Genomic DNA, 26,301 nt, shown 5'->3' on the forward strand with positions numbered 1-26,301 from the left:
TGTCATTTTTAGTACAGATTTCTTAGCAAAGAACTGGTGGTACAGGTTTGAGGCTTAGAATGCCTCTCAATCTGAAAACACCTTTCATCGCAATGTATTTCTAACACTACCCATACAGCTTTGTAACCATCAGACCTACGCAGAGACTTCCCTATAGTGTTCATTCACAATTTGCACAGAAACTAGCACAAGCTAAGCGTATAAGGAGTTCAGTTATTACTTTTTTTTTAATCCTCTTGCAATATATAAATGATTAGCGAATGTGCTGAACCTGAAACACAAATGCAGAGATTCAGATTTAGGAAAACTGAGATATGCTATCATCTGAAGTGTGACCATGATTAATAGCAGTTTGGATGAGCAACTTACTGTGCGCTGGCAATTGCCTCACTTAAAAAAAGGGGACTTGAGGTGGAAATATTGCAAGTCAACAGCTTGTCAAAACTGCATAAATGCACAGAGAATGGCATGAATGAACACTGTCCTAATCCTGTGAGCTAAACTACACAGCTGCTGACGCCCTATTTCACCCATGTGGCGCTCACTGAAACCAGGCATGTTTGCATGGATATCAACACAGCCCACAGGTTCGGGGGCTATATTCTGAACCAGCGCGGATAGTTTGAATAGCACTAGAAATCTCCATGCAGAACCAGGACAGCAGGGTTTAACTTAGCAGGTAGTGGAATGCACAAGCACAGCACAGAGACAAGACTGGGGAATTAGGCTGCTGGCAAGTAGCAGCTGAAAGCTGATTGAATACAACAGATTGGGCTTTCATACTGGACAGATAGGCAGCAGCTATTTAAATGGAGTATTAACAGTTTTGCTCTTAATTATTTCCAAACCTTCCAGCTAATGCAAACACAGTATGACATGTATTTTGGCCTCAATTATTTGCTCTTTCTGTATGAATCCAGTTAAAAGAAAGCTGAATGGTTTGTTGAGAATTTCTGCCTATTTAAAATAATTCTTTTAAGTGCTTGGCTTCTTTCTTCAAACAGCTGTCATGTAAGTAACTGAATATATACCTCTGAAAAACGTTCACTTTCTCCATTTCAAGTGGAATTTCTTTCTGAAATGTCACTGCCCCACAAGCCAACAAATGGTCACCATTCTGGCCCAGTGGCAGGTGGAAGGCCATGAAACTCCAGAGCTAAAAGTGGAAGCTTTATGCCTTCAGAAAAGGGAGATTCCTATCTTGCCGGTTAGGTATCATTTACTTTTTGGTCTGGGGGGATCTGAGATTGTGGCATTTCTATGTATAGTACAGCTTTTTCTAGAATTTTCTGAAAGTACATTACTTACAAGTTTTATTTCAGATACTTCCACAGTTAGTCATGTGAAAGCCACAATGGCTGGTTTATACCTCAAAGAATAAACAATCACTAATAAAATTGTCAAACCTCTCCCAAACATCTCCAAAGTAAGAGAATGACCTTCCAAAATATGTTTCAGCAGGCTGCTTTAATGCAGCTGCTTCTAAAAGTGAGCACTTGAGCTTTGTTTTCATATCTGTATTTTCTATATATCCTCCTTGATACTCTCTCTGTATAAAGTACCTGGGATCTCTCATCAATACTAATCCAATATGGATCCAGGGTAGACACACAATAGTACTTGTGACATATGAGACAGAATGTACTATATGACATTTATTCAGCTTGTGAGAGGACAGACACATAAAGATTATGGCAGCATAAAGTGAAAAATGTTCATGTAGACAACACATGATGTAGCATAAAGACTGCTGACTGGCACAAAGCCAACCCATCAAAGAATTTGATACATATTTTTACTGTCACGGTGAATTTATAGCCTGAGATTTTTATACTCCTTTCATAAAAAACCCCTTTCAATGTCTGCTTTTTATTTCATTGTGCTCAGGAAAGGAAGAACGTCCTCTCACCAAACTGAAGTGAGAATTAATTTTACTGAGCCTCTTTCCTAATCAGAATAATTGAATTCATTCTTCTTTGAGCCAAAACAGGAAAAAAGTAAACTAACGGTACTGCTTTCATTTGCCATGGTCTTCAAGCCTCCTTTTTTGGATGATTCAGAAGCAATTAAAATGTACAGGAACAGTAACAAACTACAATCTTGTGTCAGCCAGAATCAAATAAAAGGATTAACTGGAAAGTCATGGTTTCAGGTGGAGACCACAGCTTTGCAAGCAAAAATTGTAAACATATAGAAGATAATGGATTTAATCAAAAAGTTGGACATAGCATTTAGCAACAGTTGAGATGCATTGCATACATCCCTAGCCACATGGAAAGATATAGGTCTTTCTCTTTCCTGTCTGCCAAGATGTCTGTACAGAAAGAAGAAACATATAAGCAACAGAAGTTGTTCATGGCTCCAGAACATCATATGCAGCACAAAACGGCTATAAAATGCCCAGTTTTAATATGGTGAGGCCTTAAGAGGTGTCACAATGTAGAACCACCCTAAACTTACCTCAACACAGAAGTATATTCAATACTCCAAGTTTTCTTATGGATGATGAGCATCCACAGGCTTTGACAGAATACCTGACAGACTACCATGGCTTGGTGAGTGTGGACACTTTGAAAATAGTGGCATTTGCCCTTAAAGGTCCCTCTGAGCAGTGGAAATCTTTCAGCTTTGCAGAGCAGCGTGGAGTTCTGCACAGCAAATATGAATTAGCAAATCCACTCACCCCTTCCTACAGTTGTCATAAACAGGTGCTACATGAATACAGTCTAGAAACAATCCATGTCTTTACAATTCTCAATGAGTTTTTCATTTGTCTTTCTTCTCGGGCTCTTCTGTGACATCTGAAATGTGAAAACTCTTCTATGTGCAGGGTAATCAAGTTCACATTTGGGAATGGTACATAAATTCAACAAACTGCCCTGAGGCTCAGGCCTCAAGGAATTTCAACTGTGCAGATACGGAATATGCGAAGATAGAAATATAAGGAACATGGTAGCATTGCTATCTGTGAGAATAGATGGGCATTATTGTATTGATAAAAATAGCATGGGAGGTAGAGGTGCATGTAAAATTATATAATTTGGAACAATAGTGCTTCACACTCCTTTTGCACAAGTATAAAGAGCTACACAAGCATTGTTCTCATTCAGAGCTGCCATAAACTCCCCAGATGAAGGCAGCACCAACCAGTCTGGCTGAGCCAACGCGGGGTAGCAACAGTGTTTGCTGTATTCTTTCAGTGATTGCTGCAAAATTTCTGGCTGCCACACCTAAATTATTCCTGGAGTACCTGGTGCTCCTCCTCCACCTCCTGCACGGCTGACTGAAGCTACAACCTGGCCCTAATTTTGCAGCTAGTCTCAACAAGTACAGTAAACAGTCCAAAGCATTTCTGGCACAGTGAAGCAGACATGAGCAACAACTGCCTTTTAGTAGTTGCTATCCAAAAGAGACAGAATATATTTTCCAGTTATGAATTCTGGATAAAAGTTATGAACTCCAGATAGACAGTTTGTACTGTACCTTCCATTTCAGCTACAGATGCAAAACAGATTCTTAAATTTGCAGTCAGAACAAGGTAGGATAATGTCTGCTAATGCTTTTGCTTTCTGTTTGCAGACAGTGGAAAAGAAAATCAGTTTTTCTCCCCAGCGGAGTGAGTTTTAACCCAAGCTTCATTTAGTGAGATTCCATGGAAGGCAACATTACGCGAAAGTGTCCAAAAAGCACAATTTGGTACTGTATGTTTTTCACATTTTCTGTGCTATAAACAAGAAAATGACATTATTTCATTTTTCATTTTATTTAATCATCCTTTCATACCTCATATTTATCTCTTTGTCTGCATATCACTATATTATCTTTGAATGTTGTTGCTAAATGCCATTATTTTTATTGTACAAATAGGGCACAGAGAGATAAAATACTTATCCACATGGGCCAGTGTTAGTTAGAATTGTGAGTTTTTTAAATTCTAATCCACTATTCATTAACAGAAAATTCAGAATTTTTATCTACTAGGCACTTGGATTTAAAATGTTATTTTGCCCAGTTCAAAGATACCGTATTATGTCTCCAGCTGGCTTTTTCTTAGAGCTATACAGCTGGAGTACAAAAGTGTTCTGAAATGTCCCAACTGAATTTTAAATGAGTATAAGAAATAGGCAAGGATATGCACGATACATGTAGAATATGTATCTAGGGAAATCACAGAAGATCTAGTTTCTACTAGTTGGTTATACATAAATTATTTAGACAATCTTAGTAAGCCTGTTGATTAGCCGGAGGCAAAGATATCTATTTTAGGTGGACTTAGGGTCAGTATTAATTCATGAAACTTGGATGGCACTGCCCATGAAATAGCTAGAGTCATTTCATCAACCTCATTCAAAAATTAGGTAGTCTCTTTTTTTTAATTTTTTTTTGTTAATTTTAAATTTTTTTCATTTTCCTTAACAAAGAGGACGAGATTTCTGAAAATCATGTGATAAATGTCTTACAAAACTACACTGGAAACTATTTAGGGTGACTGGAGAAGAAACAGGACTGGGAGCCAGGAGACTATTTCTATTTCTAGTTCTGCCATAGACTATGTGACTATGACTTTGAACCTCAGCTCCTGTTTTTGTGAAACAGGGATGATAATACCGTTCTCTCAAGGATATTATATAATATAATTTTCATTAAGGTTTACAAAATGCTTGAAATCCTTCAAGTTGCAAATGCAAATTATTAATCAAGTAACAGTAATCACAGTATTAGCACTACTATTATTATTATTAACAATAATAATAGTGTTTGCTAATGTTATTAATATTAAATTATAAGCTTGATAGAATTGTTCTTATAAAAAGCCCAACCTGCACATAGCAAGAAGATCATTGTAGCTCACTTCTAGGAACAAGAATGCTGCCAGCATAGTTTCAACATGGGAGTGGAAAAGAATTCTTTAAGTTCTCCATCTGAGCAATTGTAGGTGGTAAAAATTAATATCTTTTCAATAATGCTCTGTGACATAGGAGCGGAAGCAGCTTTAAGACCTTAACAGTATTTTAAAAATATGAACCAGGAGAGGTTTTCTTTTTCTAACATAACTGAGGAAAAAACCAAAACACATCAAAACACCAAGGAGTTAAACAATCTTTTAGAAACCCAGAACCTTGAAACAGAACAAGTATTGTAGGTCAGGATAATTTGAGTTCACATGCAACACCACTGACACATGAGAAATCTATGCATAACAGAAAAAAAATCATATCTCTTATACTGGAAGCCTTGAGCTCTAACAGATTAATCGTTAGAATTTTTGTTCTGTGAAAGACCAAAAACTACCACAGGTAATTTGGGAGGTTAAAGCCCCTTAAAAATCTATAATTTTTGTGAATTGTATTGAATGGTAGAAATAAGGTGAGGAAGCAGAAACATGGAAGATCAATATAGCATTTACTCCCCTAAAGAAGATTGTGTAAATTGTGTTCAGATTTGGTTAGTCACATTAATAGAGAATGAAGGCAGTCCAGCAGTTTCTCTTCTCCTCCTGAACAGCCCATGTTAGCAAACAGATGTGAAGACTGTAAGAAAGGTAGGTGAGGGTGACAGACACAGTGCAATTGCACCCATTAATCTTACCACAGAAATATTGCCTTTTGAAAAACAAAACCCATGTGGATTGTGGGTCACACAGATTTCTGATGGTTCAGACTGGAAGAATTTCACTGGTAAACCAAACAGAGCATTTGGTTTTAATTCCTCCTTTTGTCTTAAAAAAAAAAATCAACAGAAAATAATTTTGTATCAAATAGAATTTTCAAAATTCTATTTATTATACCACATAACCAATAAAAGAGCTTGTCTGATGGCATGCGACAATTTTATCAATGTCTGAGAAATTAAGTCTGTTACTTCACAATGTTACTAATAACTACCTATGAGTTTGGAGGAAATCCTCCACAAGAACACAGAAAGTAACTTCAGCTTGTGTCATATCACAAAATGTCACAAGTCTAATAAAAGTGGTAGTCATGTGCCATTAGTCCCAAACAATGGTGGAAAAAGAAGTAATCTCCTTGACTAAGAAAAGCTTTTCCATCTTACATCATTGCTACTCACCTACATGGAGTGCATCTGGGTGTCTTCCTTTCAATCTTGACAAGGCAGAGAGAGTGTGATTTTCACTGTGATTCGGTAAATACATGAAATATAGTATGATCACAGTTATGACATCCCAATTAGCCATCAACTTGTTACAGATACCAAATGTGGGGCAATTTTATAACACCTTACAAACAACGTGCCATTTTACATATAGTGTGCCTGGCCACACAGCCCCCTACAAGCTTAGTAGTATACCTAGCCCCTTCTACAGGGAGAAAAATTGAGATCCAGAAGCACATAGGGAAAAAAATGGCAGTTTGCTGCCAAATTAATCAGAATTAGACCTTAATTAGATGGAAAATTCAGGTCAGGATGAGATAAGAATTCCAATCTCATGGGTGCTGGCCAGTGCTTTATTTCTAAAGATGTTGTGCATTTTTAAGATAGCAATCAAGTTGATTTCCCTTTAAGAGAAAAGACTTGGCCATCAAATAAGGATAAATTATTTTCTCAGATATTCATGACAGATCTTGGTTGTGATACGTTACTCTCTCCCGTACTTCTAAATCTCCTGTTCACATCAACATGGGATAGACAGAAAGATTTTTCCAAGCACAGAAATGGAGATTGTTGTAGCAAATACTCTAATGGAGTCTTTGGTGACAAACCAAGTGACTATCAATAAGATACAGAAATAAAAGAAGAAATCTACCAAGCCAAACTGTGATCTCTTATAGTTACTGTCATTGAGATCAGAATGTGTCTTGCTGTCTCTTTTACACTATCAAGGTAGCAAGCAGCTGCTTTGTGCAGGAACAGTGATTCAGTTCTAGAAATCTCCCAGCAGCAACACTATCCTTTGTATTCACAGTCTCTCAGTCTCAGTGGAAGTCAAATTCTACCTAGGGCTGATACACACATTGCCTGGGAATAAAAATGATTCAAAATAAACTCAGATTATGTTAATTATCAAAATTCAAACTAATATTTTATCATTGATTTTTCTACTGGGTTTGAGTAACTGTTTCATCTCAGTATTTTTTGCATTTCGCTGTTTAGGCTATAAGCTTCTGAAAAGAGAAAAGGGAAAAAAAAAAAGCCTTGACATAATACCATGAAATCAAAGAGCAAGCTGACTGGAAAAAAAGAGTTACTATATTTAAACTGCATTATCTTATGACAGAACTGCAGTTTTAAAACCTTTCCACTTTGATACAACACTTTCACAGTATTTTAATATGTCTTAGTAGATTTCAAGTGGCTGAAACATTTTAATAACCATAATTTAAGAGGAATAAAATAGTACCGTGGGAGGAAGAAATAATGTCCTCATTTGTCACTCATGAAGACTTGTATTTGAAATCAGCTGGGGTAATAAGAGCAGTGAGTTTGGTGGTCTCAACCTAAGCCCCATTAGGCAATTAGCCAGTCTGCAAAAATCATGCCATAATTTGGCACAGTTGAGCAGAAGGTCTATGGCCACTGAAATGAGATCCAGGCCTGAAATAGGAAGTCTATTGCAGGTCAGCATTCAGGTGTATTGGCTCAACAAACTGACATTTTATGTAGTCCCCTTCTCTGCTGCATTTGAGTCCAGTAAAAACTATTAATCTTCTTTGAAAATTGAGCTACAAAACATATGTTTTTGTGTACAGCAAGAGACAATTCACATTATGACCAGTAACTCTACTGTGAATCTGCTTTGCAGCAATAGGGATGACTTAATGTTATTGCAATTTGAAGGAAAGCATCCTGCAGTCTTCTCTCAGGCCAAATTCCCATTTACTTCAATTAGTAAGCATTACAGGAACCATTTTAATGCTGCTGCCTGATGTGTTGGCTGCTTCTTCTAATATATTACAGTGAAAAAAAGAGACTAGGCCAAACGTATGAATGGTATACTTCCATTATGTGAATGGAATTTCATCAAGGCCAAAGCTGGCCCATTTTGTCGTGTTTCTTTCCAAGGTACCGCCCTAAGGGGTTCCACTCTAAAAATGAACTGCAACTTCACTTTGAAGCAAGAAAATACATTTGTTTCCTTCTTCCTTAAAGATGAAGAATGTAAAGCTATCTGCACCTGCTGGAAGTATTAATTGTCTGGAAGCTTTCATGGGCTTGCATTGATTAAGGCAGAGCTAAGGTGCTGTCATTCTAATTTGGGTCAAAATAACCACCTTCTTTAAGAGACAAGACAAATTCCGCAGGAAACTTTATGAATCCTTGCATAGAGATAGGAAATAACACTGATTTCAATTCACAATTCTAAATTTGTATGATATCAAGTGGTGCCGAAATTAGCAGGTGCTGCTTCTGCTGCAGTATCTGCATGGGTATTTGTAGTTCGTTCTGCACTATGCTGTCTAGACCAAGCATTGTATCTGCAAATGTTTTTCAAATGTGCAGCTGTCAGAAGATCTTTAATGATTTGGAGGATAGCACCTGCAAAGAAATCCTCACTGGTCAGCTAGCATCGGTCTTGCACATCTGTGGAAAGCCAGGGAAGCAATCATGAAGGAAATGCAGAGCTTATTCTGCTCTGGAAGAGAAAGACCTGTAGTACAGACCTTAACTCAGTCATTCTTCTCTCAAAATTCACTGAGCCATAACAGAACACAGGATAGAAATAAACACAGGCAGAACACTATGCTTTCAGGTTCTGTCTAGATTTTATGCAGGGTCTATGTTCAAAAGATGGAAAAAAAGAGGAACAATCAAGTCCTCTATTCGTGATGGATGAAAGAGAAACAACGGAAGTGGAGTTGTCAAACTGTAGCTGAATGAGTGAATCCCAGAGAACGCCAAGTTCCCCAGGATTCACTAGAATGCAAACTCTGTTCACTTTCCTAGCAGCATTTCCACCTGTTAACAAGTTAGACTGAAAGGACACCATATCTACTTTATTGTAGACTCTGCCAAGCTCTACTTGTACATGCCATGGTTCTGGTATGCTTAAAATAATTTTACATAAGCCTTTTTGAAAATAGGCACAAAAAGGAAACCAACAATGACATACAAAGTATATCACAGGGAGAAATAATATAAAATATGACCTGGGTTTCTTTCTAATACCAGTTTGTTTTGAAAATTGCTACTGATGCTTGATTATATTGCTCTTTTACAACATTTAAAGTAATACTTAAAAATAGCAAGAAAATGAAATGCAGGACTTTCAAGTCCTTTACAGGTGCTCTTGTATATGAAGGCTAGTAAAATATGCTTGTGTGTAAAAACACTGCTGTGGTAAATGTAATTTACAAAAAGCTTACATATAATGCAGGCTGTGTGAACATGGTAGAAGGGAGGAAACTGCTCATATAGATGTACTGTGCTGTTTGTTAAATATGTTAATTCAAGTAGCTGGTGCTCTTCTGTATATAATGATTGTGAAAATGATGTATTTTTTAATTTTGCATATGCACATAATATGGGGACTGGCATTGAGTCTGTCATGCAGAGGTGTCTGAAGACAGGGGTGCATATTGTACATACTTGTGTGTTAGAGGATATTGAAAAGTTAGGTGTGGGTTGGGCGGGCCTGTGACAGGCATCGATCAGCAGTTTTGTTGGCACTGAGTGCATATTTTTTAAGACATTATTCTGTAAGAATATTAATTTTGGATGCATATGTACCTTGTGACTTCAGTTATGTGTTGGGGATGATGGGATCGTGTTCATACAGTACAAAGAAAAGTATTAAAACTAGGTAAGGAGCTTACAGTAAACTGTAAGCCATATAAAACTGTCATGTTGACATTCTTTACCTCTATAACAGGGTATGTCTATGTATGTGCAGCGTGAGGTAGTGGTATGAGAAGCAACATAACTGTATTCAAGCAACATTCAAGCACACTGATTAATCCTGCTGTTAAGCAAGATAAAATTAAGACAGGCAAGGCATGGAATAAGTAATTGTCATACCTGAACTAGATCATCAGATCTAACTTGTGAATTTTTATTCAGAACTGCCCTGTCAGGTGTAGACATGCTGTCAAGTTATCCTTCTGTGGCCACTGGGTAGTTACAGAGGAGTCTCTTTTAGGGCAGTTGTATGTTTGCTAGAAGGGATACAGGGCCACGCATACTGTAGAACATTGTGATTTTATATTGGTTGTCCCCTCTCCTTATTCCTTTTGCTAATACAGAAGTAAAGCCAAGATATTTTCCTTCAAGACCAGACATATAGTTTCTTATAGCATGGTACCGTGGGTGGCTTGTAACAGTGATGGATATGCAGATTGTATGTAGGATCTGCATTTATGTAAGCCAGCACACATGTAGAGATCAGCTTTTATATTTGTACACACTTATACAAGAACATCACTTGGCACCAAGTATTTCCAAGGGAAGGTATTTACGTTGTATACCTAATTGCTTGCTCTGTGTTGCGTATATATTGCAGGTGTCATTAATATCAGCTGGTGCTGATCTCAGTTTGTATTGTGTTCATTGAAGTTTCTGTGAATTACTGGGTGGGATGGCTAAATCAGTTTTCTGTGTTCTATATTGGTTTGTGAGTCTGTGTCAGTTATCGAGATACTGCGCTGAGGAAAGCTGGTATCTCACACCACACACACTGCTGAAATCACACTGTGCAGTTTATACCTCCTTATGTTATCTCTGTGCAAGCCAGGGCTGAGTGTGCGTGTCACTGTTATGCTGGCGGGGCAGCGTGCGATGGCGGCAACGGGAATTAAGGAAGTTGTGCAAAAGACATTGCTCAGTGTCAGCGCAGGCCTCGTCAGAGCAGGGGCAGGACCTCTGGGGAACAAACCCCCTCAATGTGAGCATGAAGGCACACAGCCCTCACGCCTCTCCCCTCCGGCGCGCTCGCGGCTGGATGAAGCTCCTGTCACCACAGGGGTGGGGGGCAGCCCCACACTCACCCTCCGGCTGAAGCTCCTGTCACGACAGAACGGCGGGCAGAGCTCGCGCAAGCAGGCTGACGACTCCTGTCACGACATGCGCCGGGGCAGCTCGGCGCTAACGCCCCTGCGCCGAGACGCCTATCGCGACAGCGCGGGCGGCGGGCAGCTCCCCTCAGGCGGCGCGCGCGCTCCCCCCCCCTCGGCTCCCCCTCAGGCGCGGGTTGAGGCCGGGACGAGAAGGCGGGAGAGCGGCCACCCCCACCTGCGGGCCTCTCCCACTGCGGAGCGGAAGCGCTCCCGCCGCCGCCGCATGAGGCCCTGCATCACCCGCCGCCACCGCCTCCTCCTCCTCCGAACCGAGGGCGGGCGGCCGCGCTGCGCTGCTCTGCGCCGGGGCCGCGCCAGGCGCCGCTGCCATCGCCTCAGCGCCGCGGGGCGGGGCTGCGCCTTCCCCCCCGCCCCGCACCGCGCGCCCCGCCAATGAGCGGTGTCCACATGCCGCGGCGGCGAGAGGGGCCCGGGCGGCCCAGCTCCCGTAAGTTACATTAGAGCAGCCGCCGCCGGTGCGCGACCGGGAGTCAGCGGCGAGGCTGGGCGAGCCGTGACGGCGACAGCGGCCTGGACCGGCGAGGGGAGGATCGGGCTGCTGAAGCGGGGGGGGAGGGCGATTCCGACCCTTCCCAGCGGAGGCGAGGCGGGCAGCGGGACAACTGCGCCTTTTTCTCTCCCCCCCCCCCCGCCCCTTCCCCTCCCCGTCGCCGCTTCTGGGGGCGAGCGGAGTGAGGCGTGCCGTTATCGCCCTCCGCGGCGGCGGCTCGGAGCTCGGTGGGGCGAACGGAGAGGCCGCTCGGCCACCTGGACGCGGCCCATCCCCACGCAGGCAGCCGCCGCCGAGCCCCCCGCAGGCCCTCCCGCGCTCCTGAGGGGACAGCGGCCCCGGGGCCCCGCGCCTCTCCGTCCTCCCCGCTGCCCCGCCTGGGGCCGGGGGGCGCCTGAAGCCCCGCTTATCCCCGCCTGAGAGGCGGCTCGGCTCCCTCGGAGGGCGTCTGGGGTGGGAGGGGGGCGGGGGGCTTTTTTTTTGTTGTTGTTGTTCGACTTTTTTTTTTTATATATATTTATATTTTTTAATTTTAAATATTTTTTCTCCCCCTCCTGCCTCCTCCGGGAAGAGCGAGGCGCTGAGGCGGGCTCGGGGGGGCTCCTCTCTGTTGCGGGAGGGGGGTCTATGGTGATAGCACGGGAGCGGTGGGGGAGACAGCGAGGGGCTGAGGAGGGGGCTCACCGCCGCGCCCGCCGCCGCTGAGGAGGAGGAGGAAGAGGCGAGGCACCATTTGCTGCTCCCTGCCCTAGCCATGGAGAACGCGCACACAAAGACTGTGGAGGAAGTTTTGGCTTATTTCAGCGTCAACGAAAGCACCGGACTCAGCTTGGAGCAAGTCAAGAAGCTGAAGGAGAAATGGGGCTCCAACGGTAGGTGAACTGGCCCCACGCCGCCCTCCCCCTCCGCCGCGGGGATGCTGTCGCTGGCACTCGTCGTCTTCCCCTCGCCCCCCCCTCCTCTGCTCCCTTTTTTCACCCGTTTCTCTTTTTCGCTCGTCCTTCTCGGGGCCCTGTTTCAAGGCCTAACGTGTGTGTATTTGCAAAGCCGGCATCTCTTACAGGACCCGGAATAGGAGCGAGGGAGAGAAGATGGCTGACTTGAACTCCACCTCGTGGGTTTCTTTCATACCCCAAGCTCACAGAGCTGCTTTGGGAAGGAGGATGTCACCTCCGTTTCCTTTCACCTTAACGGTGGGAAATCTTTCATTCTGAAATGAAGCGCTCTGGGTTTGGTTGTTTTCTTGTTTTTTTGTTTGGGTTTTTTTTTTTTTTTTTTTTTGTCCGTCTTGACCTTCATTTTTCCCTGCTTTTCAGTGCCTTTCTGTCTCATATTTTACATTCTCTCGAGTCGGGGCACAGAATTCAGCCGATAAGGTGTTTCTTTTTTTTAATCCTTATTGCTTGGCCTTTTGAACTCCCATGCCGTTGTGTAAAAATGAAAAGCTGTGAGAAGATTATACGGTGGTTTTTTTTTAGCTTTAACACTGCTTTTGTGTCTCTTCAATTACTAAATCCAGTTGCAGGAAAATGAAAGGGAGAGCAGAAATAAGAAAATATCCTTAAAATGGAGAAAAGAATTTGAAATATTTTAACCAAGTTTGGTGGTGGTTTTTTTTTTTTTTAAGTGAATGCGAAGGAAAAGCTTTGTCAGAAAACATTTGAAAAGCATTTTGAGCCTTTGACCGTTTGTGTGCAGCAACAGCAGAAGTCCCACAGCTGGCTGGAGTGATGACTTGGCTGAATTATAACCCTTAGCACATTCTGACTAACCTGTATGTGTCTTAAAATGCAAAACTATGGGGCCTATTCAGATGCTCCAGTGAAAAGAGCCACTTGAATGGGGGTTTCCATATGTCTGTCAAATCCAACCCAGTTGAGTGTGCAATTCAGGAGCAATATCTGGTGGATGCTTTACAATGCTCTAACATGTTTCTTCAATGATTTCTTTTCCTTGACATGCTTCCTGGAAAAATATTCCACTGACAGAGTTACCGGCTGAGGAAGGTAAGCATGTCCATGAAATCTTCTGCTAGTTCTTGTTGATTTTTTTTTTAATGTACTTAACTAAATGACTTTGTTATATATTGCAGGAAAAACCTTACTTGAGCTTGTGATTGAACAATTTGAAGACTTGCTAGTTAGAATTTTGTTACTGGCAGCTTGCATATCTTTTGTAAGTACACGTTTTTTTTTATTTCATAGGCTTCTGTATTGCAGAATGACAGATGTTCCAATGTATAGGAACTGTACATACTGAAGTTGTTCTTATCAAAAGGTAGAAGTAGAAGATGCAAAGTAAATTGCTATCTTTAGTTGGGTTATGAAGAGGTTTCTGTATGCTAGAAAACAAGATTTCAGGGAATCTTTGATTGCATGAGTCATAAGTACGTAACTACACTAGACAGGTATTTTTAAAAGTGCTTCTCATTCAACCCAGTTTGCTTATTTGAGGTGGGATTTCCCAATGCTTTTGTTGGCATTGAAAACTAACCTTGAGTAAGTGTTTAACTGGACATTCTTCTTGCCTTTGAGTTAATCGTTATCAAGCTCAATGTATAATCATTGGAAGACATTTTTGGATGCAATGCAGACTGTAAATAGAATTTACATGGTGAATATTCCAGTTGCCTTCCCTTCCTGATAATAGCAAGGTGACAGTTGTTGCTTTTGACAGTGACAAGAATGATGACGGCTGTGATGGCACCATTGTTGACCAAATTTGGTAACTGACCTTTGGATAGTCTAGTCATTAAATGGACATCTTGCTTTGCATATAGGATTAAAAGAACAAGAACACTTTTAGCTTATTTTTTTTTTAAAAAAAAGCATGTTTTGGCATTCTTACTTAATATGTGATGGGTACATATTTGAAAAACTGGAAAAGTGAGCAAAGGTGAAGTGTAGGAGGATGAAGGCTGTATGTCTTGGGCAGCTGGACAACAGAAACAAAAGTTTGCAGAATATTAAGTTGTTTAGGTAGGAGTAAAAGTTTATAGTAGACTTTGCCCTAGAGTTGTAATTAACTACTTTTTTAAAAAAAAAAAAAATCTGGAGCTCTTGGGGGGGAATGGAAATTGTGGTGACCCTTTAGGTAAGGGCAGGTAATTAGGATGGGCAGAGGAGAATGTCTTCTGAAGCTGTTCCTTTTGGGGGGGGGGAAGGGTTGCCCTGTTGTGGCTGCTGCAATGTATACCGTGTTGCTGATCCTCCACCAAGAGAGGCTTCAGCTATCCTCACACTGACACCTTTCAAAGTGCTTTGGGGTTTGGTATGCATACACCGTTACTAGCTTGAGCAATGGTTGGTGGCATTGATCTTGACCACCGAGACAAATATGCCTCACTCTTCTGTTTCCTCAGGAGGAAATCAGGCTGGCTATAGAAAATTGAATAAACAGGTCATTCAAAAGCTTTTTTTTCCTCCTCCTCTTTTGTATTTTCCCCTCCCAGAGGAGAAAAGGGGATGTATTTTTGTTCCTGGAAAGTCAGGAGTGTTTTTCTCATCTCATGAGATAAATGACAGTACAGAAGCTCGTTAGCCTTTCATGCCAAGGTACATTATTTTTGTTGTAACCAAGTAAGTGAAAAATCAAATTCACCAAACTTTAAGGTTTCATTGCTGAATCTGAGTATGATACCAAATTGTCAAGAGGTCATAGAACATGCACCACCAAGACCTCATTGAAAACTTGATTAGTAACTGGATTCAGTTTCTTTTTTCAGTATGCTTGATTTTCCTATCTAATTAAGGGGAGATTGTAGTGTAATAGAGCGTGGGATAGATCTGTGTTCTCTGCCCCTGTGTATCTAGCATGATGTGACCTTGGGCTACTGCTCTGCCTTTTCTGTCTCACATTTAAGTTAGATACCCACTGTAGATTGATGTTAGTAGTAAAGGTTTTTTTTGTTTTTGATGAAGTGTAAAAGGAAAAAATAGATATGTTATAATTTTAGTACTTTAAAAGCATTTCCGCTTTGTGCTTGTTTCTGTCTTTTTCCTTGCTTGGAAAGTGATCATCTGTTGTCTGTTCTTAGGTTTTAATACTTTTTCTTAATGAAAGCATATTAGAGACTTTTGTAGTAGTTGGAAAGAACTGTTGAGTATGTTGATACAAAGCCTATATTGCTGCAAAAATTGGAAGTAATTTACATCACTGAAATTCTTTACTAGCTGTACAATGTCAATTTTAAAAAAAGATGTTGAAGATTCTCATGAGAGAGAGGATCTCAAGGTATATAGGTATTTTTTTTTTGTCATGGAAGCTTCTGGTGATTGCTCTGTAATCATAAATCATAATAGATTCTTACTATTATGATTGACTGCACAGAAACAGCCATCTTTAACACTGAGATCCATGTTAGATTTTTGCGCAGAAACATCCCCTCTTACATACAATATAAACTTGTGCGTTCAAAGTGCCTTTTGTGTCCTCTACTCCCACACCTCCTGTCAGGTATGTGCCAGTAAAATAAATCAGACTAACAGCTGAATCTGTGTCACCCTAGCTGATTGTAGCAGTCATATGCTACTTGTTTGTTGGCTGTAGATCCTATTGTCCTACATTCCAAGTCAGAAAGGCTTTTACAGATGGGCCTAGTTAGTAAAAGCTTTAAGTATGGCTTTTAAAGAGAAACAATATAACTAATTTCTGAGGGTTAGGAAATGGATCTACATGTAGGCTTGGACCTTGTCTCCTTCTGTTGGATCTGTGAAGCCTATGTAGAAATAAACCTGTAGAGTGTATCTCAGCAGTTCAGAGGCCTTCATAGCCTGACTTACTAGGTGCAAGTAAGAGAGTGTTTAATTTTCCATGAACTAGGGCTTTTAATTCTTGCTACTTGTGTCGCATGTAGTTAGATTTACAGTATTTACATAAAGGAACAGCTTGCTTTGCTGTATAAATGACTTTGACAAGTTGCAGGTTGTTAACTGTGCATCTGATGTAGAATAATTCTTTGGTAAAGTATATATGCTGTAAACAGTGATGTATGCTTAACTATGCAGTCTTATTTTTGCATCACACTTATAGTAATTTTTTTTCTACAAGATGCAGCATGGACTATAAACTCTACCAAAAATATAACCATTAATACAGCATCCTAAGAGCATTTCCTAGCACCCCACCTCCCACATTATTTCTTTGATTCCTAAACTGACTTAGAAATTAATGTTCTCGGAATGTTTTCTAACAGTGGATATCCATGTTTGGATTAAAACAATGATTTAGTCCAGAGATGATTATAGCCTGTAAATTAGCATGAATATAACCTAATCTTTGTTAAATGGTGAGCAAAGTTACTTTTGGAGGAAGTAAGATGTGCCAGTAAAAAGAGTTGCAGGCTTTGCTCTGAAACCACTCCAAAAGCTACCTGTTAAGGTCAGTAGCAGTGAGTATGTGGCACAAGATAAGGACTGCTGTAGAACATTACACCGACGTGCTTTTAGCTAAACTCTGATTACTCAGTAGCACCTGAGATACCAACTGATGGGTAAGGGTGATAAAACTGTGAGAAGTAATTCTGATTCCATTTTACTTTGTAGAAATTAAACTGTGGATGCTGTATCTTCTTTTTTTTTCCTCTTATTGCTACACTAGACGCATGAATGTGTTTATTTTCAGAAATACAGAGTAGCATATCTGATGGGTGCTTACTGTCTGCTGCTAACCCAGTAAAATTCTTAATTTTGTATTTATATGCATGGTCAAGATCTGTTGTGTTTTTGTTTTTTTTTTTTCTCCTTTCTTCTTGGGTAGCAAATAAAAATCTCTACTGAATAATGGAACTAGAATTGGGACGTTTTTCTTTACTATTTCCTGGTGTTCAGTACAGCTGACATGGAACAAGTATCAGGACTACTTAGTTTGCATCTGCTTAATTTTAAGCTAATTTGTATTGAAAAGCAAAATCACTTAAAAGAGGGTTTTCTGAGCAGTAGGTAGTACTCTGTCCAAAATATACTTAAATCTTAATTCACAGTATTCCATGAGAAGATCCGTAGTTTTACATGACCTTCTTTAATTAGTTCAGGGCTTCCTTTTTGTTAGGATGAGATCTTGCTTTCCCAGCTTGTTTCTAAGTTTCCATTGTCAAAATGAAAAACAAACAAAAAAACCTTGTTAGGTTGCTGACAACAAACTGTTTGCTTTTGCTCATAGTGGTAAGCAGGTACAGCCTGCTGGGCAACAGAATTCTATCTTGAAACTTCTTTAATTTTATTTTTGTTACTTAATGACAAATAATTATCTGAAACAACTTGCCTCCATAACTTACCTGACAGTTCAGAGGTACTTAACTTGTAGAAATGCAAAAATCTGCAAGAATTCTTTTGTTCTATCTGTTTTGATCAGTAGTCACCTCATTGCTGGCTGACTTCTGCATTGTACATCTGCCCCCTTTTTACAAATAACCATGAAAACTAAGTGCTATTTGCCTGTCACTGTGTATTTTACTGTGTATTTTTTGGCTTAGCGTCCTGCAGGTTCGCCCCATTAGGCTTCGATTGAAGTAGGCTTCTGCAAGCCATAGCTCTAGCAGCCCTAAAGCAAATATGCTGAATGAAAGTTGTCCTTTAAGCTGCTTACATTGGCTGTTGATATGGGACTTTTATGTCTTGCTAGTGCCTTCCCTTGTATTTTCAGACTTGCATTTCTCTTGAGCAGTTATCTTACTCTTCCTCTCCCCCTTCCTTTTAAGCTTCTTAAATACATGGTAACTTTACTTGACCATACTGTCTGAACAGTACATTGGAGATCAATGACCTGGAAATTAAGCTGTTCTAGATGTGAGTCTTAAAGTGATTAGAGCTGAAATATGGTGGGACCCTTCTGAGTAGTAGTCTCATAAAAGATCTCTCATTGTAAACCTCTCCAGGGTCTTAAAAGCGTGCTGGTATAAACTTTTGACAGGGACCCAATGTCTTGGACAAGAATAGTGTAGTTTCTACCAGGCTTCAGTATATGATCTATTGTTACTAAAAACACCTTGTTAAATACTTCTATTAATTGTTCTGCTTTCTCTTTGGTTTTTACTGTGGTTTTGTTTTTACTGCAGGCTACTATCAAATAATAAACCTGATCTGTTATAGCAATGTGTTGTATATCACAAGTATCCTAAATATCATGTTAATATAACTGTAGTCTGCTATAACAAAACCAAGAACTCCCAATGTATTCTGTTATTTATATGTTTATATTTACTAAAACGTTCTAGAACTAGAGCTTGGATCATTCCACTGTTAGTAGTTGTGTGGAAACTTTCTGGGGGAGAAATGTGTGTTGCTGGCTTGTAGGATTAACTAGATACTTCTTATTAATCTGGTCACAGACTGATAATTTTGCCAAAAAAACCCAACAGTGAAGATCTAGAACATCAGATCTGTACTGTCAGGATCTCTCATCTGAGTTCATCTGCTCTTTTTGAAATAATGGCTTATTGAAAGAAAAGGTCCCTTGAAAACTTAATTTTGGTTCTCCTTGACATACTTGGATCTTATTGTCCTTGTAGCTACTTTCCTTACCTCTTAAAGTTGCAGGCTTTCTCAATGTTATTTTACAACACACATGGTCTTTAATCTGAAAAGATTATGGTTTAGGATTGCGTAAAGCAGATGTTTTATTCCAGTTAACCTTGTAGGTGCCTGCTCTGTTAAAGAACATTGGAAAATGATTGAATTTACTTGTTTTGTTAGAAGCAAAATGGGTTCTACAGAATTTCAATAAAGGAAGGGAGGGAAGAAACAGATACAAAGCTTTTTTGATGGCAGAGTGTGACCTTGTATATGCTAAGAAAACTGGAAATGTACCGTTAGCCTTTTCTGTAGCTCCATGGGAGGCAACAGCGCTGGTGCGGAGTGAAAGCTGTCCGTGATAGAAGGGGTAATGCCTGGGGTGAAGTCTACAATGTAGACTCTGTGTCTGCCCTAGCAGGTGAAATGGCACAGGTTGTTACTGGGGATTGGAGGTTAGTGGTGTGGGAGGAGGGATGAAATTCTGAGAGGTAGAGAGCATAAGAGATCCTTACTAAATCTCTTCTCCAGAGGGATTGCACAGACCCTCAAAGTGTTGTGTTGCCAGTTGGAATGTTTCAGTCTTATTAATCATAACCTGGATCTTAGAAGTTTATCCTTTTGTAATAAAAATTTGTTGTTGCATTGGATTTGTTTGACAGTCTGTTTTCTGCTTGAGGCTTTCATGCTGCTGCTTCTGCCTTCTAACATCCTGGAGTGTTTCACAATTGAGCAATAGCTCTGAGCAGCATGTTGGTGGAATTATGGCGCTTGCTTTAGTAACGGTTTGCTCGCTGCAGTCTTCTAGTGATTCAGAGTGCTGTTGCCTGACTACCAGCCCTAATTATCTCAACACGTTGTTCCTATTTACTGTCACTTTCCAGGCTTCCTGTTGCTCAACACGTTGACGAAAAAGCTCTTCCTCTCTGGTCATGTTAGCTTGACTTTTCTTCAATAACTACAGAACTCTGCAAAGGCCCTGACACATACCTATTCAAGTCAAGTGAATGGCAGAAGCTTAAAACTACAGTGAAATTCTAAAGCAAATTAGTTAAAATAAAATCTATGTGGAGACTTTTATGCAAGTCCTCAATTTGATTTACTTTTTAAAATCCAGTTTTGAGTTTCGCTACTTAGCTCAGAATTCAACTTCAGATGTAACTATAAAACTCACTTAGTTGTTTCAATAAGACACTGCTTATATAAAAGTAGATGCCTCCTTGTCATACCAACTCACCAAAAACTTGTAAAGCTGTTTTCATTTGTGTGTCTAAGTTACTGGTAAAGAACAATTAACTTGGTTAGAATTCAGATTCTGGCAAAGTTTTAGTGTTGTAAGGAGTCAAACTAATCTGTCTGCATGCTGTTTTATACAGTAATGAAAAATTTTTTTTGAACTTTTCACTGCTGTAGCTGTTGTCACAATTTGTGCTTTCATTTGTGAAGCAAAAGTAGCAATATGTTTCCTAAATAAATAGCTTGCTCCTTTAAAAGAAGAGCAGCCTTGGAAATGAACTTTGTACTACTTTAGTAAAGATTCTTTCTTCTTTTCCATTGCATATTGCCAACTCATTCATGAACTACAGAACTACACTGTGTAAGATGGAGGGGTTTCCAAAATTGCTTAAGTCTAAGCAGTTAAACTTCAAGCTGAAACTTACTGGGTCTTAAGTTTGCAAGGTGTTGGTGTAAATCAGTAATTTAAATCATTGTGTTTTTCTTACAGGTCCTGGCCTGGTTTGAAGAAGGTGAAGAAACAATCACAGCATTTGTAGAGCCTTTTGTAATCTTACTTATATTAGTAGCCAATGCAATTGTGGGAGTGTGGCAGGTATGCAGATATTTTTACAACATCAAACCAGAAAAGTTTTTGGGGTGGTTTTCTTCGTTTAAGAGGAAGGACCGCACAGTGTAGTGCCAGGTGCTTTATACAATGCAAGTAATATGTGTTGCTAACTTCAGATTCCTGAGAGTCAACATAGCATAAAACTTCTGGACAGAAAGTGTTGACTTAAAGGTAAAATGAAAGTTTCAGAAGTATGGCCACACACTGGTGAACACATGAATTAGGCAGTCCAGAATGAAGGCCTGAATTGAGGAAATAAATCAAATCTTGAAAAGTTGAGAACCAGTCAATTGGATCAGCTTTCAATAAAAGGGGCTTTGTCCCAACTAAGGAACAAAGGATGGAACACTTGTAATCTAGTTTCTTGTCCATTTCCTCTTAAGACAAATGTTTTAGTACACTTATTAATACATTTAATAAAATATTAATTCTTCCTATTCAGTTTCTATAGTATTTATTTAAGTATACACCTAAAGACTACATGTCTGGAAAAAGGCAGAAGTTTCTTCTGAAAACTTCTGAATACTGTGAAACTTTTCCTATGTGATCAGCTGTGAGATAAATTAGATGTTTTTTTATAAATCATATCAGCACTAATATCAGTAACATAATCTAAGACTTCTGGAGATGCCAAAACAAAATTGCTCCTATAACTTTGGTTTACTAACTTGATCACTTCAGGGCATGTTTTATTAAAATTGTTTCTCTGCAGATAAAAAGTATGCTAGGATTTTTAGGATAATTAAAGTTCTTTGTAAAGTTGGTTTTGTTTGTTGTTTTGTTTCATTTTTTGTTTGTGTTTTTTTTTTTAAAGGGGGTATTGTTAATGTGACATAATTACTTGCTATCCTAGCATGCTAGGTTTCATGCTTTTGAAAAAAAAAAAAAAAGGCAATCCTGTCCCAAAATAACAAAAATTAAGAGGAGCCCTGTTAACAGGTTAAAACATGTTAGAGAGGAGCCCACACACTGGAAGCCACCAGAAGTGGCATTGCTACACATTCCTGTTCTCTGCTTTGTGCTAGCCCAAGTAAGCTGACTGAAGACTTACCCTCAAAAAAATTCAGTTTTTAGTAGTACCCACGTTGCTGTGCAACTTCCAGAGCTGGTATGGAGAAAAGAGGTAATGTCAATCGAGGGATGACAGCATTGCCCAATTAAGTGTAATTTTTCTATTCAAATCTTCATAAAGCAATTGTGCAAGAATTAATCTTTAACTTGAAACTTTGAGTTACAATACTGCATGTAGTAATTTTAAGCATGAAATGTAAGGTAAAGCTATCTATATAGTTTGGGGGTTTTCTTGTGTAGTTGTATACCCTGTTGTAGGAAATAATCACTTTTTTTCAGACATGATAGTGTGCAAAGAATACCTATATATGTATTTCTGCATGCAATGAACTATTGTGAAACAGAATTGCAGTATAGTTTAAATGACTCATTCCTTTGTTTTAATGGACATGGAAAATAAGTCACAGTACATAGACTCCACCCATAAGTGTATCTGTTTCTACAGGTACTAGACGTGAGCAACTGAGTCATTGCCTTAGCTCTGCCCTCCTCAACCTTTCCTCTCGTGTACTTTTCCCAAAGGGCCATCTGCTAATACTTCAGTGCTTGGCAAGACAGTCTAACTACTGTAACTTCAAGCAAACTGGAAACAAAAAGATATAGTCTAACACACTGAGCTGGCTGTCATAGCTGAATCATGTTTAATTCTTTTTTAGTTATCTGTTTTGAAAAGTTCTGTTTAAGTGGGACTTGTACATTTGTGGGACTTTCTTTTATACCTTTAAGGTTTTGCCTAATGTTAACTCTTAGTTAATCCACAGAATAGCAGTATCAGCGTTATTGTGCTGAGGAGCAGAATTAATTTATGTGGTGGAATATGAGGCTAGTATTAATTATAGGTTTATGGGTCTGTGCTGGTATCTCTGCACTGCCTGGCGCTGAGCTGTTCTGTGTAAACGTTAGTCCTTCAAGGTGGTTTTAATGATGCTGGCTTTCAGCTGCGTTGTTATGTGGAAGTATCTAGTACCTCAGCCTTTGCATTTCTGAAGATTAGGTTTCTGCTTTGATAGATGTAGGAGGAAGCATGTATTATCTGGAAAGGCTGGTATATATTTGAAGGGCAGACATTCTAAAAACTGTGTGCACCCTTAACCATTATCTATAATCGTCAAGACTATGACGTTTGCACTTGTCAATAGACTGGAAAATAAGTTACTTCTGCAAGAGCTAGAGAAGGAGTACTGATAAGCTGTTGGTTTCTTATGTTGTCTTTTATCTAGGTGGCATCACAATGTTGATACTGATCTCTGTAGTTCTTAGCTGAGAGTACTGCACTTGAGATAGGAAAGCAGTTGTGCTACTGTTAGTGGAAATAAGAAGGTTGTCGTGTGCGAGGATTCATCTAAGTTTGTGAACTGTTAAGAGACTCTGGGGAAGTTCCTAGTCTATATGCTTTAATTTCACTTTAATGTGACTTGATTTGCTGAAATGAAGTTGATAATGTGCTGTTTGAACTTTGCCTTAACTTGACCCTTGATTTCTATCAGTAAGTGAAATTCAGTAGTGCTAGTCCATTCCAGTCTGAGTCTAAGCTGCTCCAGCTGGTAAGATACAGCTGAGACAAAACTATATCCGTGAGTCTTAATTCTGCCTAGTGCATTTTTTATGTCAAAAGCATCTATATGTTACATAGAATTCTTTGCGTGGCCTCCCCATAACAAGACACAGTGAATATTCTTGATGGGAAATGCTGCAGGGTTTGAATAAAGAACTTCCAGGTTCTAAATGCCCACTAATATCTGAACTATGTTGTAATGATTTCCAGTCAGCAAGCTCATAAGGGGAGGGGTTACATAATTTCCTGTATTAATGTAGATGAGCTGAGTCAGTAGTATTCTTACGATGATGCATCTGAAAAATCAGATCTGATATATCTGTATTTCCTTGAGGACTTTTAAAATTACACATTTTTTGCTGTCTTTTAGGAAAGAAATGCTGAAAATGCTATTGAAGCTCTTAAAGAATATGAACCAGAAATGGGCAAAGTATATCGACAAGACCGAAAAAGTGTACAGAGGATTAAAGCAAGAGACATTGTCCCAGGTGATATTGTAGAAGTGGCAGGTAAGAATCATTCACGTAGTACCTGCATGTATTAGCGTATTATTGAAAAGTTATTGTGGGGGCCTTGTTTTAATAATTTGAGGCCCTGGGGGAAGTTTCAAATATTCTTAAGTATATACTTTACTTACAAACAATCTTGCTTCTGTTCATCTGTAATTACCTTAATGTACATTTGCACTCAGGGGATTGTTTTTCAAATGGCCACTTAGTTTAATTAGCAGGTCTAAAAGCAAAGCATCTGAATCGGAGTACATGTTTTAACACTTGTGACTCAAATTTTATTTTCTAAAGTCTGCTTTCAGAGTGTCTTGTAACTTGTCTGTTTTCTATGACAAAATACTTTTTTTTTTGCTTGCTTTTAAATATGTTTAGTTTCCTTAGGTTCTAGAATTCAGAGAAGTTTTTTTTTTTAGTCACACTCTGTTCTTTATCTAAGGAAAAGTAATTTAATCTGAAGGTGTTTTCCAACTCTTACACTTGTTGTAGCAGTGCCTTTCAACTTCTCTTCACAAATGTCATCAGCTAGTATGACTAGCATGTGACATCGTTGTTTTCTCATCCTTCATAATTCTTTATTGCTTCTTTTGCCTGTTGCTGTATAGAAGTCTAAAAGTGGATAACTATGCAAAGTAGAGCTTCCTATTTCTCCAGTGTAAGCATCTGAAGTACCAGTCTTAAAAGATTGGACTTTTGTACCAAGCTTTCTGAAAACTTGGATTTTTCCCTAAAAGGTGTATCTTTAATTGGAAAGAGTGCAAAAATAGGAGTACCATATACTTAAGCTGAAACTCCTTCATTTCAGTGATATGCCATACCAGTAACTTTTTCTCTAAACTGGACTTGTCAGTGACTTTAATGTTTCCTATTCCTTCCCAGATAGAACTAGGTGGTTCTTGTTAAGTGTCAGGAGTGATTACATACTCCTATTTTGTAGGTCATTATCAGCTGTTAACTGAGGGATTGTTCCTTTGGGAATAATTTAGGGTGTACATCAAACTTTCTTTCCACTAGTGTCACTTTGCTTTTAGAGGTGGTAGCTGTCTCAAGAGGAGATAAATATATACCCTTAAAACTCGACTATCCTCCTGTTTTAATTAGCAGGCAGAGAGAGTGTGCACTCAAGATGAAGTTGGTGTTGGCTGTCTGCCCAGCTTTCATTCTTTGAGAAACTTTAACATTTGCTGAGCCCTGTCTCAAGCCTCCGTTTTGTGCATAGGATGATTCAGCTGCAGCAGCCCTGACTAGGGTAATTCAGAGTGTGAATTTTATGAAGGCTGAAGCTAGTTTCCTCTCAGCATCTGTTGATGAAGAACAAGTACAAATACAAAGTGCTGATAGCTGAAATAAAGGGTGAATTATGTTACCTTGTCACTTAGTCCACTCTGAGTTTTGCAGTGAGGTTTTGTTTCAGCAGCTGATGTTTTCTGCATCCTTTTGACACAGAACTGTGTAAGTTACAGATTCTAGTCCAAATCTTTATCCTGTTTTTAAATGACAGCAATAGAATAATAGTTTTGGAAGCAGTTTATACCATGGGAATACATTGGGGTTGTGTGTTTTGGTACTTGAAAGCGGTATTAGTACAATTCAAGTTGACTACTAGGTATTTTGTCGTGGTTTGGGGTATCTCACTAAGGAAAAATGCTGGATTTTTGCAGTTCTGCTAGGTGTCCAGAGCACAGAAAATTTGATGCTTGATTCTTTGCTATTTTAGAAGAGGTGGAGGTTGTATTTTCATTTTACAGAAAAAGACAAAGCTAAATATGTATGTGAAACACCTGAGGGGTGTGTGGGCTTTTGCTATTGTCAGTATCAATAAAATCAGTTACTTGTGCTATCTCTTGAAAAGGCCTGTGTCAAATGAGATAAATTAATTGGAAATAAACCACTACTTGGGATACTTATAACACTAGGCTTTCTTTAACAACCATAGTGGCCTATTTTTCATAGGGTTACTATTGCATTATTTTAAAATCTGCTTGTAGGACAGTGTCTGATAGTAATGTGCAGAACTTATTTTTTTTTTCTAAAAAGAAAAAAGGGCCAAACTAGTATGCTCATGTAGAGAAACAAAAATTATCCAACTTTTATGACTGTCCTTTAAGACAGGTGGTCTAGCTTGTTGATTGACTGTAGAAGCTCATGCTGGTTAAAATACTTAAAGTGGTGGGTCAGACAGTCCCAAGCTAGTTTTAAGTGCTCATTTTATTTTTCTTATATTGGCAGATAAAATCAATTGCAGCTTCAGGTGAAGCTAACTGAGTGTAAGTACTGTGGATGTTTAATACTGAA

At 39.4% G+C, this 26,301-nt stretch overlaps 1 protein-coding gene and 1 long non-coding RNA gene across 3 annotated transcripts in view; one reads left to right on the forward strand and one right to left on the reverse strand.

The window, feature by feature from the left end:
• LOC122154688 overlaps nt 1-11,331 on the reverse strand; it is a 30,341-nt gene extending 19,010 nt beyond the window's left edge. The window contains exon 1 of the long non-coding RNA XR_006166727.1: nt 10,941-11,331. This is a non-coding gene — a long non-coding RNA (uncharacterized LOC122154688). The remainder of the gene's footprint in view (nt 1-10,940) is intronic.
• Nucleotides 11,332-12,144: 813 nt separating this feature from the next.
• The window catches only part of ATP2A2 (ATPase sarcoplasmic/endoplasmic reticulum Ca2+ transporting 2), a 45,726-nt gene continuing 31,569 nt past the window's right edge, over nt 12,145-26,301 (forward strand). For both annotated transcript variants that reach the window (XR_004409320.2, XM_033008358.2), the window contains exons 1-5: nt 12,145-12,392; nt 13,509-13,526; nt 13,613-13,695; nt 20,755-20,859; nt 23,871-24,009. Coding sequence is in view for 1 of the 2 variants with exons in the window: in XM_033008358.2 (XP_032864249.1) it covers nt 12,275-12,392; nt 13,509-13,526; nt 13,613-13,695; nt 20,755-20,859; nt 23,871-24,009 (463 nt within the window). In the remaining variant the exon portion in view is untranslated. The remainder of the gene's footprint in view (nt 12,393-13,508; nt 13,527-13,612; nt 13,696-20,754; nt 20,860-23,870; nt 24,010-26,301) is intronic.

This window comes from Tyto alba, unplaced genomic scaffold (assembly GCF_018691265.1).
Source record: "Tyto alba isolate M040663 unplaced genomic scaffold, T.alba_DEE_v4.0 Super-Scaffold_44, whole genome shotgun sequence".
Lineage (NCBI taxonomy): Eukaryota > Metazoa > Chordata > Aves > Strigiformes > Tytonidae > Tyto > Tyto alba.